Source organism: Mesoplodon mirus, assembly GCF_964341445.2.
Source record: "Mesoplodon mirus genome assembly, chromosome: 5".
Classification (NCBI taxonomy): domain Eukaryota; kingdom Metazoa; phylum Chordata; class Mammalia; order Artiodactyla; family Ziphiidae; genus Mesoplodon; species Mesoplodon mirus.
In genome coordinates, this window is record NC_138980.1 from 46,490,330 (window position 1) to 46,504,722 (window position 14,393).

Genomic DNA, 14,393 nt, shown 5'->3' on the forward strand with positions numbered 1-14,393 from the left:
CGGAAGATTGAGAGAAGAAAGAAAAAAGGGTTTTGCAATCATTGCAGCCATGGGAGGGACACAAAGAAGTGGGGAGAGATGTGGGGACAGAAGGATCATCTGGGGACACTGAGTCCTAAGGATTGGTTGAAGGAAGTTAGCTCAGAAAAGAGAAGGAGAAGGAGAGCCAGGAAAAAGGGCACTGGGTATCCCAAAGAAGGAAAATGTTTGGAGGGTTGGATTCCTGGAAGCAATGCCAGAGATGGAGATTCAGATACATGTGATGTATTGGAAGGGTGCTCTCAGTAGACAGGGAATGAGGGAAGTAGGATGGGGCAGGGGAGGAACTGAGGCAGGAGGTTGCCTCAGCCAGAGTCCGGCCTCAGCCAGGGTCCGGCCTCAGCCTGATCCCTTGGAGAGCTCTGGAGGGTGAATAGCACCTCAAAGTTGGTCCCACCTTGAGACAGGAGGGCCAGCTTTTGTACACTTCACATGAGCCAGTCCCTGGCTGAAGGCTTCCCTAAGGGGTGTCACCTCCCAAGTGAAGGGATCCCCACTTTGCTGAGGCCAGAGAGGCAGCTGTCAACTGTCAGAAGCCAATGCTCATAGCAGGCAGGAGATGGATGCACCAGCCTGATAAAGGAGAAGTTGACATGAAAACAATGACCATTGGATTCATGGCTCAGAGGACACTGGTGGCCATAGCAAGACTCGTTTTGGGAATTGATAAAGAATTTTAAACATATACAAAAGCAGAACAGGGTAATGAACGTCTAGGTACCTAGGACCTAGCATTGACAATTAACATATATGGCCATTATTATTTCATACATAGTCCCTTCAATTTGTCCTAGTTGCCACGTTATGTTGAAATAATTTCTAGATAGCATGTCATTTCGTACGTAGACAGGTCAGTATGTTTCTGTAAAAAATAAGCTCTTTTCTTTAAAACACGATAATACCATGATCACAGTTAAAAAAATAAATATCCTTAATATCAACAAATATATAGTAAGTGTATTTTAAAAAAGACTGGTTTGGGGGTTGTGGTAGAGTTGGATGCTAGATAGGGGGCAGTGGTGACATGGTGAGTAGAGATGCTCGAGCCTAATGCAGGGGAGTGGGGATGGGGCATGGTGCAGGGCTTGTAGGAGTGCCTGCTGAGTCTGCCTGTCCCTCTGTTGTGTCCCCGCAGCTCTGTGGTGATGCTGGAGATTGACAACCGTCTGTGCCTGCAGTCGCCTGAGAATGACCACTGTTTTCCCGACGCCCAGAGTGCGGCGGACTATCTGGGAGCGTTGTCAGCGGTGGAGCGCCTTGACTTCCCGTACCCACTGCGGGCGGCACGGGGTGAGGGCCAGCCTGGCGGGTGATGAGGGTGGAACTGGGGCTCGTATGGTGGGGTGGGCCTTGGCCCCTGGTTGAGACCCCCTGCTTCCTGCCCGCAGGGGAACCGCTGGAGCTGCCAGAGCCAAGCGTGCCGCTACTGCCCCTGCTGGCTGCGAGCGCCGTCTTCCTGCTGGTCATCCTCGTCCTGGGCGTCATGGTGGCCCGCCGCAAGCGTGAGCACAGCACCCTCTGGTTCCCCGAGGGCTTCGCGCTGCACAAGGATGCTGCAGCTGGCCACAAGGGCCGGCGGGAACCCGTGGGCCAAGACGCTCTGGGCATGAAGTGAGGACCCTGACTCAGCCCATTCCCTGTCCCTGACTGTGGGACTTTGTGAGCCCTTGAGCCCACCTTGACCTGACTTTGACCTCTGACCCCTACCTGACCCTAACTTCAGACTCCAGCCTGGAAACCCAGTATTCATCCCCTTGACCACTGACTCGATAATCCCTGGGAATCACCCCTGATGTGTGACCCTTGGCCCCATTTCCTATGATCCAGTTCCCTCACTCAGATCCTACTCTGACTCTACCCTGAACCCTCCCTGACCCCAGCTTCTCAGATTTCACCCTGATACTCAGAATTTGTTCCCACATGATTACTGATCTCGATCCCTGTCTGCATCCCAATCCCTTGCTGGCCCTGTGACCCTATCCTCTGTGACCCCCAATATCACCTCTGGCTCTAACACACCCTGACTTTTGACCTCACCTCTGACCCCCTTTCCACCCCAACTCAGTGCTCATTCCCCACTATGCTCAATCTTGGCCTTGGTCGTGGGCTTCACCTCCAACTCCCTGGCCTGTCCCTCGAGACTCCAACCCCACCCTGACCTAATCCCTGAATTTACCCCTCTCCTGTCACCCTGTGACCCCCGGCCCCTCTCCACAACCTCCTCGATCCTGGCTACATCTCTCACCTGTTATGAGGATAACTCTATCCTCCATGACCCCTGACGTCATCTTCTATAACCCCTGCTATATGCCTGGAACCCTCACCTGTCCCACAGCCGACTGCTCTGACCTCTGACCCCACTCCTGTTCTTCCCCAGTTCCACCTTAAGACCCTGGCCGTCACCCATCACAACCCCTGATGGTACCCCCTGCAACCTTGACCACATCCTACATCCCCTCATTGGACCCTGTCTCTTGACCCTGCACCCTGCCCCTACTGACCCATTGTCCCCTCTCTCTTCCCCCCCATAGGAACATGGCCAAGGGTGAGAGTCTGATGGGAGAGGTGGCCACAGACTGGATGGACACAGAGTGCCCGGAGGCCAAGCGACTGAAGGTTGTGTCCCCTCCTCTGACCCCTGCCCTCAGGGTCCTGGGTTGGGGCTCGATGGTCAGTGGGAGAGCCAGGAAAATCTCTGCTGTCCCTGGCTCTGGAGAATAGTCACAACACTCACCTCATCCTGCTCCTGGCATCTTTCCAGAGGGGATCCCCTGGCCCAGACAATGACTCTGCTTTCTCTCTGCTGCATCCAACTTAGTCCAGCGTGCCCAGCCTGAGAGCACTCCCAGCTGGTCTTTTCCTGTCCTGGGACCACAGCTACGGGCCCCGTCTTAGTCAGCTAGGGCTGCCATAATGAAGTACCACAGACCGGTGGCTCAAACAGCAGACACTTATCTTCTCACAGCTCTGGAGGGTGGAAGTCCAAGATCAAGGTGCTGGCAGGGTTGGTTCTTGGTGAGGGCTCTCTTCCTGACAGGTGGAGTGTGCTTTCCCACTGTGTCCTCATGTGACCTTTCCTCTGTGTGTGCATAGAGAGAGAACTCTGGCGTCTCTTCCTCTTCTTATTAGGACCTTGGTCCTATTGAATTAGGGCTCCATGCTCATGATCTTATTTAACCTTAATTACTTCCTTAAAGGCCCTGTCTCCAAATATAGTCACGTTGGGGGATTAGGCCTTCAACATATGATTTTTGGGGGAGCACAGTTCATAACAGCCTCCTGCTAGCATTACTTTGACACGTGCTGAATATCTTGAATGTACACAAGACATCTTATTTCATCTTTATGAGGATGCTATAAGGTAGCTATTGATACACACCTCCATTCTTAGATGCCACTCCCCTGCCTATGTTTTCTTTTTTTTTTTTTTTTTTTTTTGGCCACACTGTGCAGCTTACAGGATCTTAGTTCCCCAACCAGGGGTTGAACCCCAGCCCTCGGCAGTAAAAGTGTGGAGTCCCAACCACTGGACCACCAGGGAATTCCCTCCCCTGCCTATGTTTTAATGTTTGTTGAAATGAAGACATCTATTACAATTGACAGCTAAAGAAATCTGCTTGCCCCAGGCTTTTTTTTCCTTTCTCATCCAAAAGTGGTTGTTAAGTATATGGTACAGAATGTTTATGATGGCATTTTAGCATTGCAGAATGATTGCATCATCCTTATTTTACCAGTGAGAAGCTCAGAGCCCTAATGTGATTTGCCTAGGGTCACAAGCCTACTAAGTGACAGTGTCAGACATTGAACCCACATTGAAGGCTGTCCCATCCTCCATGGCCCTTTCTGGTTAGCTGTCCATCACCTGGCTCTCCCCTTTCATGAAATTCAACTCCCCATCTGGGCCCTTAAGCTCAGGTCTGGCTTGATCAGGCTCTGTGTTTGGTGCAGGCTGTTAAATGCCCAGGCAGGCTAGTTAGGGATATTCTGTCCTGTTTTCATAACTTCATTCTTCCCTTCTGGACCATGAGTCTGAAATTTATTGAGCTCCTCTGAGGGGCCCAGGTGCTAGACTCCTGAGGGTAAATCAATACATTTGTGTGTGATTATTTAGTCCTGATACCTCACGTTCATATTTGTGGTACCACGTGGGAGCCTACGTGGCATCCAGGGCAACTCCCTGTTTCTCACCTTTCACTCCTTTCCCAGATTAATACTGGGAATTATTATTTTGTTTAAAGATTTATTTATTATTTATTTATTTATTTTTATTTATTTTTGGCTGCGTCAGACCTTAGTTGTGGCACTCGGGATCTTCGTTGAGGCATGCGGGATTTTTCACTGCGGTGCGCAGGCTGTTCGTCTTGGTGCGTGGGCTTCTCTCTAGTTGTGGCATGCGGATTTTTCCCTTCTCTAGTTGTAGTGCGCAGGCTCCAGGGTGCGTGGGCTCTGTAGTTGTGGCACGTGGGCTCTAGTTGAGGCGTGAGAGCCTCAGTAGTTGTGGCATGCGGGCTTAGTTGCCCCAAGACATGTGGGATCTTAGTTCCCCAACCAGGGATCGAACCCGCGTCCCCTGCATTGTAAGGCAGATTCTTTACCAGTGGACCACCAGGGAAATACCAATACTGGGAATTATTATTATTGCAGGATCCCTCTACTCCCACAGTTCTTTAACCAGTGATTTGGAATTTCCAGAATACAAGTTTTGCATTTCTTCTGTTGAATTTAATTTTAAAGTTTTTTGTTCTTTTTGATACTGTTGTCAATAGAATTGTTCTCTTAATTTCATTTTTGGTATGTTCCTATCTAGTGTATAGACAGGTGTGTGCTGACAGGTGTTATGCTCTGTGTCTCTTCCTTTTTTTAAAATTAAAAAATTTTTTAATCTATTTTATTTTTAATTTTTTGGCCGCACTGCACGGCATGTGGGATCTTAGTATCCTGACCAGGGATCGAACCCGCATCCCCTGCATTGGAAGTGCGGAGTCTTACCCACTGGATCGCCAGGGAAGTCCCCTCTGTGTCTCTTCCTTGATCACTACCGTGGGTTCCCAGACCCTCTGCCCTTCTAACCCGGATTAAAATCACAGTTCTTCCTCTTATGAGTTCTCTGAGCTCCAGTACATCAATTTCCCATTTCCTTATCTATAAAAGAAGCAGGATGTTAATGATTTCTTGGGGCCATGTGTGCATCTCCATGAGAAAAACCTGTGGAAATGCCCAGACTGTCCCTCTAACTGTGTCTCCCAACCCCTTGTGAGAACCTGGGTCCTTGTGCCTCCAGGTAGAGGAGCCTGGTGTGGGAGCTGAGGATGCTGTGGATTGCCGCCAGTGGACTCAACACCACCTGGTTGCTGCTGACATCCGTGTGGCACCAGCCATGGCATTGACGCCACCACAGGGCGATGCAGATGCTGATGGCATGGATGTCAACGTGCGTGGTCCAGGTCAGGCATCCCTCCCTCCAGGATGCCCTTTATCCATCCTACTCATGAGAGGTTGCATCTGGGTCTGTTTCTGGGGAAAGCTGGGTGTGTCTGGGTGTCCGTCTGTGGGGGTGTGTGTTAATCAGGACTTTTGGTTGTAAGTTTTAATAGCCCAACTCAAGCTAACTTAAGTAAAACAAGGGATTTACTGGCTCTTGTAAATGGAAGCTTCAGGCACATTTGGATTCAGGACTCACCACCTCTTGACTCCACAGCCCAAGTAGGCTTTTTCCTGCAGGCACTGATAGCTACAGGTGGGACAGGCCTTACAAAATCTTTTTCCCATATGTACCAGCAGAAGTCCCAGGGTGAGTTCTGATTGGATGGACATACCCATTCCTGAACCAATCAGTGTGGCCTGGGGCCTGGAATATGCAGATTGACAGGCCTGAGCTATATTCCTGTCCTTGAAGGAAGGATTTGGCTTTATCTAGGGCTTGAGGATGGAGAATGGGATGCAAGTAGCCTCCTAAGGGAAACAAGAGCAAATGCTCATGAAGAGTATAGCAGACCACGTTATCTGGATCCTCTTGGATTTGTCTTTGCCACATTTTGGGATATGCCTTCCCCAGCTCTGTTTTGCTTTTGCTCCCAATGACCAGGACCTATGGCTCTCTGTTGAAGCCCTTCAGGCTACCAGGGCCTGAGGTGCTTGGTATTTTATGTCCCTGGGGGCAGCTCCTGACCAGTGGATGCAGGAGTATGAAAGGCTCAGCTCCTTTGACTCAAGCTGGATTACAACTCTGGGGTACAGCTCAGCTTCCACAGTCCCCCTTTGGGATCAGGCTGAAATAACTCTCCAGGCATTTGCCCAAGGTTGCACACTTGTTTGACTTCCTCCCTCCCTCGTTCTGTGTCCCCTACTACCTAGGAGCCCTTCTGTGACAAATCACATGCCCATGAATCCTCATCCTGGGTTGGCTTCTGGGGCACCTGACACAGGTGTGTGTGTGTGATGGGAGGATTTGCCATTCCCTCTTGTGTTTCCACATGTCCCACTTCCTCCTAATGCAGTGCCCTCAATCGTATTCCCCAGAAAGGCCCTGTGCCCACCTCCCTTGTGACACACTCCTGGTCCCTGCAGATGGCTTCACCCCGCTAATGCTGGCCTCCTTCTGCGGGGGGGCCCTGGAAGCAATCCCAGCTGAGGAGGACGAGGCAGAAGACACGTCAGCCAGCATCATCTCAGACCTTATCTGCCAGGGGGCGCAGCTTGGGGCTCGGACCGACCGCACGGGTGAGACGGCCCTGCACCTGGCTGCCCGCTATGCCCGGGCTGATGCGGCCAAGCGGCTGCTGGATGCTGGGGCAGACACCAATGCCCAGGACCACTCAGGCCGCACCCCCCTGCACACAGCCGTCACTGCTGATGCCCAGGGTGTTTTCCAGGTGAGATGGGCTCACCTCTTTGGACTTCAGAGCTGGGACAGGCATCAGACCGACCTGGGTTCAAGCCCTGGTTCTGCCTTTCAGAGCTCATCTTTCTCATTTGTAAGATGGGGATATATGGGAGTACAGTTTCTGGCAAGAAGCTATTCCCTGAACCTCATCAGTTCCACGGGGTGTATTGGTTGGGGTCCTCAGAGGGCTTAGGGGTGCTTTTCGCCCCTTTGTTCTTGCCATGACTCCTGCTGTGCCCCATCTCCCTTAGATTCTCATCCGAAACCGCTCCACAGACCTGGATGCCCGCATGGCAGACGGCTCCACAGCACTGATCCTGGCGGCCCGCCTGGCAGTGGAGGGCATGGTGGAAGAGCTCATCGCCAGCCATGCTGATGTCAATGCTGTGGATGAACTCGGTAGGCTGTGGGGGGTAGTGGTGGGTGGGGGCTGAGAGGGTGTCATCTGGGCCCTGACTGTTGGTGTGAACTCACACCCACACTGACACCCAGTCAATGAAACTCGTGTACTCATAACAGCGTTTCAACATGGACCTACACTCATGCATTAAAAAAAAAAATGGCGCCCATTAGCCCATACTGTGTGGTAGTGGTTCAGGAAAAGGTGCCCTTCCCAAGACACTTCCCTTCCATCTGCTTTGTTAGAAGAACTTACTCTGGTGCCATCCGCTGGACAACTGGTGTAATAAATTTGCAAATCAGCCAGATCTATAGGTGAGGGCCGCTCCGTCCCTGGAGGTGGCTTGCTTGCACAACAGTGACCTGCCCTGGTGTCTAGAGAACCTCATACAGCTGTAGACACACTTGGACTCTTAGAAACATCCTTTGGGGCAGGTGTTCTCAGTCTCAGCAACATTGACATGTGGGGTTGGATCATTCTTTGTGGTGGGGGCAGTCCTGTGTAGCGAAGGATGTTTTTTTTTTTTTTTGCGGTACGCGGGCCTCTCACCACTGTGGCCTCTCCTGTTGCGGAGCACAGGCTCCGGATGTGCAGGCTCAGCGGCCATGGCTCATGGGCCCAGCCGCTCCGCGGCATGTGGGATCTTCCTAGACCAGGGCAACGAACCCGTGTCCCCTGCATTGGCAGGCAGACTCTCAACCACTGCGCCACCAGGGAAGCCCAAGGATTTTTTATTTATTTATTTATTTAAAAAAAATTTTTTTTTTTAAATTTTTATTGGAGGATAGTCGATTTACAATGTTGTGTTAGTTTCAGGTGTACAGCAAACTGAATTAGTTATACATATACGTATATCCACTCTGTTTTAGATTCTTTCCCATCTAGGCCATTACAGAGCATTGAGTAGAGTTCCCTGTGCTATACAGAAGGTCCTTATTAGTTATCTATTTTATGTATGATAGTATGTATATGTCAATCCCAGTCTCCTAACTTATCCCTCCCCCCTTGTCCCCCTGGTAACCATAAGTTTGTTTTCTACATCTGTGGCTCTATTTCTGTTTTGTATATAAGTTCATTTGTACCATTTTTTAAGATTCCACATATAAGCGAAATCATATGATATTTGTCTTTCTCTGCCTGACTTACTTCACTCAGTATGACAATCTCTAGGTCCATCCATGTTGCTACAGATGGCATTATTTCATTCTTTTTTATGGCTGAGTAATATTCCAGTGTATATATGTACCACATCTTCTTTATCCAGTGTAGGATAAATAGCATCCCTGGCTTCCACCCACTGATGCCAATAGCACCCCACCTCTCAGTTGTGACAACCAAAAATATCTCCAGACATTGCCAAATGCCCCTTAGAGGAAAATCACCCCTGGTTGGGAAATACGGCTTTAGAAGAGCACTGTCCAATAGAACTTTCTGTGATGTTGGAAATATTCTTAGTCTGTTCTGTTCAGTATGGTAGCCACTGGCATGTGCTGTCAAGCACTTGAGATGTGGCTGGAGTGAGCAAAGAACTAAATGTTTTATTTCATTTAATGTTTTAACCTTTGTTTTGCCTACTTAAAAAAACCCCAGCTGTACTGACATATAATTCAGATACCATGCAGTTCATCCATTTCAAGTATAAAATCCAATGATTTTTAGTATAACCACATAGTTGTGCAAATATCATCACAATAAAATTTAGAATGTTTTCATCACCTGAAAAAGAAGCCCTCACCTCTTAGCCATCACCCCTTCAATCCCCCTCATCTTCCCGGCCCTTAGGCAACCGCTAATGTACTTTCTCTCTATATGGATTGCTTATTCTGGTTATTTCATATAAATGGAATCATACAATATGTGGTCTTTTTTGACTGGCTTCTTTCACTTAGCAAGATGTTTTTGAGGTTTACAAATGTTGTAGCATGTATCAGTATTATTTCTTTTTTGTTTTTTAATGAATACATAATATTCTGTTATATGGATATACCACATTTTGTTTATCCATTCCTCCACCGATGGACATTTGGGTTGTTTCTGATTTTTGGCTGTTATGAATAATGCTGCTATGGACAGTCCTGTATCATTTTTTGTGTGGACATATATTTTCATTTCTCTTGGGTATATCCCTAGGAGCAGAATTGCTGGGTCACTTGGTAACTCTGTTTAACCTTTTAAGGAACTGCCAGACTGTTTTCCACAGTGGCTGCCCTGTTTTACATTCCTACCAACAGTGTATGAAGGTTGCAGTATTTCCACATCCTCACCAACACTTGCTATTATCTGTCTTTTTGTTCTAGTCTTCCTAGTGGATGTGATTTAGTATCTCATTGTGGTTTGATTTGCATTTCCCTGACGGCTAATGATGTTGAGCATCTCTTCACATGCTTATTGCCCATTTGTGTATCTTCTTTGGAGAAATGTCTATTCAGATTCTTTGCCCATTTTTAAATTGGGTTATTCATCTTTTTATTATTGAGTTGTAGAAGTTCTTCATATAGTCTAGGTATGTCTCTTATCAAACATATGGTAGGTTTAATATATTTGTAGGTTTTCTTTTTACTTTCTAGATGGTGTCCTTACCAGCACGAACGTTTTCGTCTTGATGATGTCCCATTTATCTATTTTTGTCGTTTTTGTTATTGTTGCTTGTGTTTTGGGTGTCATAGCTAAGAATCCTTTGCCTAATTCAAGGTCATGAAGATTTATTCCTGTGTTTTTTTCTAAATGTTTTATAGTTTGAGCTTTTACATTTAGGTCTTTGACTGATTTTGAATTATTTTTTTGTGTATAGTGTGCAGTAGGGGTCCAACTTTATTGTTTTGCACGTGGAGATAACAGTTGTCCCAGCCACATTTGTTGAGAAAGCTATCCTTTCCCCATTAAATGGTCTTGGTATCAATTTAATTTAATTTAACTTATTTTACTGTTTTTTTTTCTTTTGGCTGCCCTGTGCGGCTTGTGGGATCTCAGTTTCCTGACCAGGGACTGAACCCAGGCCACAGCAGTGAAAGCCCAGAATCCTAACCACTAGACCACCAGGGAACTCCATTTTTTTTTTTTTTTTGTAATTTTAATTTACATATACTAAAGAACCACTGTGACTGGTGGCTATTGCATTGGACAGCACAGCTCTAGGTACCACTGAGTGAGGTCCACATAGTACCCCCCGTATATGGAGAGTTACATCTACAGGTGTGCACACACATGGACCCAAACACAGTTACTCAGATACTCGTGGCAGGCCTACCCTCCCCCCATCCCAGGCCATATTCTAGACATTTTCTGTCCCCCTGCTGTTGGGGGGCCAGCAAATGAGCCTGGTCCTGACCCTGACCTTTCCTCACTTCCCCCCCAGGAAAATCAGCCTTACACTGGGCTGCAGCTGTCAACAACGTGGAGGCCACCTTGGCCCTGCTCAAAAATGGAGCTAACAAAGACATGCAAGATAGCAAGGTGAGCCCCAGCCCTTGGCCCACCTGGGAGTCAGCCCTGGCACAGCTTCCACAGGTGGCAGAGAGCAGGTTGGGGTAGGCTAGTGGGGGCATTCACCCTGCCTGCAGCCAGCTTTCAGGTGTGGGATTTGGGCCCAAGGGGTTTCAATAGTGGATCAGAGGAGGAAGTATATGGCAGTTGCTAGGTGACCTTGGGCAAGTTGCTTAACTCTTTTGAACCTCTGTTCTCATCCTCGAAATGGGGAAGCAATGGTACCCACCTCACTGCCTCTTTCGAGGATTCAGTGAGCTAAAGCTTTTATAAAGTGCTTTAGCACATCCTCAATAAAAGGTAGATGTTTTGATTGTTGTTTAAAAACCCTTGCAAGGTGGTATTACTCTCATTTTACAGATGAAAGAGTAAGGCTTAAAGGGGTGCGGGGTTGGATTCCATCTTTATTTAAAATTTCCAAAATTATATTCATTATGGATTCTTTTTGCATTAATCTTAATTTAAAATTTTTTCATTAAAATATCATTTATTTTGATGCCCCCTTAAATTTTGTGCCTAAGGCGAGTGCTTCACTCTCCTCACCCTGGTCCTGGCTTTTGCGGCCTGAAGCTTAGTAGGTGCTGGATGAATGTGGCTTAAAGGAAAGAACTTGCCCAATTTTCCCCAGCAGAGCTGAGATTCTGACCGAGGTCTGTCTGGCTGGAGAGTATGAACTCTTAGCTCTCAGGTTCCCCCAGAGACAGGAGGCCTCTGTGATGTTAGCCAGCAGTTAATCCTGACTCTTGTGACCCTGACATCTTGTGGGTTCTGGGCCGCCACAGGAGGAGACTCCGCTGTTCCTGGCCGCCAGGGAGGGCAGCTTTGAGGCTGCCAAGCTGCTGCTAGACCACTTTGCCAACCGTGAGATCACAGACCACCTGGACAGGCTGCCCCGGGATGTGGCCCAGGAGCGGCTGCACCAGGACATCGTGCGCTTGCTAGACCAGCCCAGTGGGCCCCGTAGCCCCCCTGGCCCCCACGGCCTGGGGCCCTTGCTCTGCCCGCCCGGGGCCTTCCTCCCAGGCCTCAAGGTGGCACAGTCCGGGGGCAAGAAGAGCCGGAGGCCTCCTGGGAAGGCGGGGCTGGGGCCTCAGGGTGCCCGGGGTCGGGGCAAGAAGCTGACCCTGGCCTGCCCGGGGCCCTTGGCCGAGAGCTCGGTCACGCTCTCGCCGGTGGACTCTCTGGACTCCCCACGGCCCTTTGGTGGCCCCCCCGCGTCCCCTGGCGGCTTCCCCCTCGAGGGGCCCTACGCGGCTGCCACAGCCACAGCCGTGTCTCTGGCGCAGCTTGGTGGCGCGGGCCGGGCAGGTCTCGGGCGCCAGCCCCCCGGGGGCTGTGTGCTCAGCCTGGGCCTGCTGAACCCCGTGGCCGTCCCCCTTGACTGGGCCCGGCTGCCCCCACCTGCCCCCCCAGGTCCCTCCTTCCTGCTGCCGCTGGCCCCGGGACCCCAGCTGCTGAACCCCGGGAACCCCGTGTCCCCCCAGGAGCGGCCCCCACCGTACCTGGCAGCCCCAGGACATGGCGATGAGTTCCCTGCAGCCGGGGCCCATAGCAGCCCCCCAAAGGCCCGCTTCCTGCGGGTCCCCAGCGAGCACCCTTACCTGACCCCATCCCCAGAGTCCCCCGAGCACTGGGCCAGCCCCTCACCTCCCTCACTCTCGGACTGGTCCGACTCCACGCCCAGCCCGGCCACTGCCACCGGGGCCACGGCCGCTGGGACACTGTCAGCCCAGCCGCTCCCCCTGTCGGTCCCTGGCCCTCTTGCTCAGTCCCAGACCCAGCTAGGGTCCCAGCCTGAAGTCACCCCCAAGAGGCAAGTGTTAGCCTGAGGGCTCCACAGTTCCTAGATTTGAGGAGGCTGTAGAGACACCCTATCCTGCTTCCTCTCTGTCTCCCCTTTTAGTCCATTTCATTCTCTCTAATCTCTTCTCCTGCACCCCACCCTCCTTGCAGTGTGACCAAGACAGGTCACAAGCCTAGGGCTTCAGTCTTCCTTTATTTATAAGGGGTGCAGGCTGACCCCCACCCTTTGGTTCTTGTGGTGAGTCTGGGACATGCTCCTGCCTCCCCCCTCTTCCTGGGGCCAACCCCCCCCCCCCGCCCATTCTCTCCTGCTTTCTTGCCTCCTCTGGCCTCTCTCACTCATGTTCTGACACAGGTGGATTATTATTTTTTTTTTTTTACATTTTGTATAGAAACAAATTCATTTAAACAAACATTATTATTATTATTTTTTACAAAATATATATATGGAGACGCTCCCTGCCCCTGCGAACCCCCCAGTGCCCCCGTGGGGCTGAGTCTGTGGGCCCATTCGGCCAAGCTGGATTCTGTGTACCAAGTACACAGGCATGACCGGGATCCTGTGTACCGAGTACACGACCCTGGTGTGAACCAAGTAGGCACCCTTGGGCGAACCCTCTGGGGCTAGGGGTCGGGTGAGACTTGGGAGCCTTCTCCCCACCCCACCTCCCTCACTTCACTGCATTCCAGATGCAACTTATTCTATAGCTTTGCTGGGGGAAGTGCCCTTCTGGCCTGGAGAGCCTGTCCCCAAGCCCCCCGTCACAGAGTGTGGACCACCTCCCTTTGGGAACTGGGGGGTGGGGTGGCCGGTGGGAATATGAGGACCAGGGGAGACATGTGCATTTTACTTTGTCTCCCTGTAAATATGGGCCTGCAGGGAGGAAAGGAGTTGCCTGCACGGCACCTCCTCCTGGTACTTCCCTGGCCCAGCCCCAGGGCAGAATAGAAGTATTTGTAGGCTATTTTTGTAATATAGCTTCTGGTCACAGTCCCTGTGTAGCTAAATTCCCAGCCCTTGTATTGTACAGCCCCCTTTCCCCTCACCACCTAATAAAGGAATAGTTAGCACTCAATGTCATTGTTCTGTGTCTAGGTAAGATTTCGGGGAGGGGTGGTAGTGTGGGGTTTCTGTCTCTTCAGCGCTAACTTTGAGACAGGCTGGGACCTGGGACCCTTTGCTGCAGTGCTTGCACCTGGACAAACATCTCCTGGAACAACAAAAGACAAAGAAGCTATAAGGGACTAAGAATAACTGTGGGCATGTGCAGTTGGGGCAAATTATGGCCAACAAGATAAAAAAGACCAAAAAAACCCCCAACTGCCACTTCTGAAGAGCTGGGAGCAAAAGCAGGGTACTGCGCATGCCCCCTGCACACACCACCACCAAAGGGGTGGGCAGACCACCAAAGCCACCCTTCTGGCTCCACCCTTGGACCTGCCCTCACCCGGTACCTCCACCCTTGGGGAGCAAGCAATCACGGGAATCTGTTCGTTCTCGCTCCCCCCTGCTGCAGGAGGGGTCCCAATAAAGCCTTGCCTGAATTTCTTGTCTGGCCCCTGATCAATTTCTATTGACTAAGGAGGCCAAGAACCCTGGTTGGTAAAAACTTGGGCTCTCATCTTGGAGTCAAGCCACGTGGCTTGCTTGCCGGCCACTTTTACTTCCTCTTTTTTTTTTTTTTTTTTTTGCGGTACGCGGGCCTCTCACTGCTGTGGCCTCTCCCGCTGCGGAGCACAGGCTCCGGACGCGCAGGCCCAGCGGCCATGGCTCACGGGCCCAGC

At 50.5% G+C, this 14,393-nt stretch overlaps 1 protein-coding gene across 1 annotated transcript in view; it reads left to right on the forward strand.

Annotated features, from left to right (window-relative positions):
- Positions 1-13,684, forward strand: part of NOTCH3 (notch receptor 3) — a 33,431-nt gene extending 19,747 nt beyond the window's left edge. The window contains exons 26-33 of the mRNA XM_082620825.1: positions 1,175-1,329; positions 1,428-1,650; positions 2,571-2,655; positions 5,321-5,483; positions 6,607-6,911; positions 7,174-7,321; positions 10,678-10,775; positions 11,588-13,684. Coding sequence (XP_082476951.1) covers positions 1,175-1,329; positions 1,428-1,650; positions 2,571-2,655; positions 5,321-5,483; positions 6,607-6,911; positions 7,174-7,321; positions 10,678-10,775; positions 11,588-12,634 — 2,224 coding nt within the window. The 3' untranslated portion in view covers positions 12,635-13,684. The remainder of the gene's footprint in view (positions 1-1,174; positions 1,330-1,427; positions 1,651-2,570; positions 2,656-5,320; positions 5,484-6,606; positions 6,912-7,173; positions 7,322-10,677; positions 10,776-11,587) is intronic.
- The last annotated feature ends 709 nt before the right edge of the window (positions 13,685-14,393 follow it).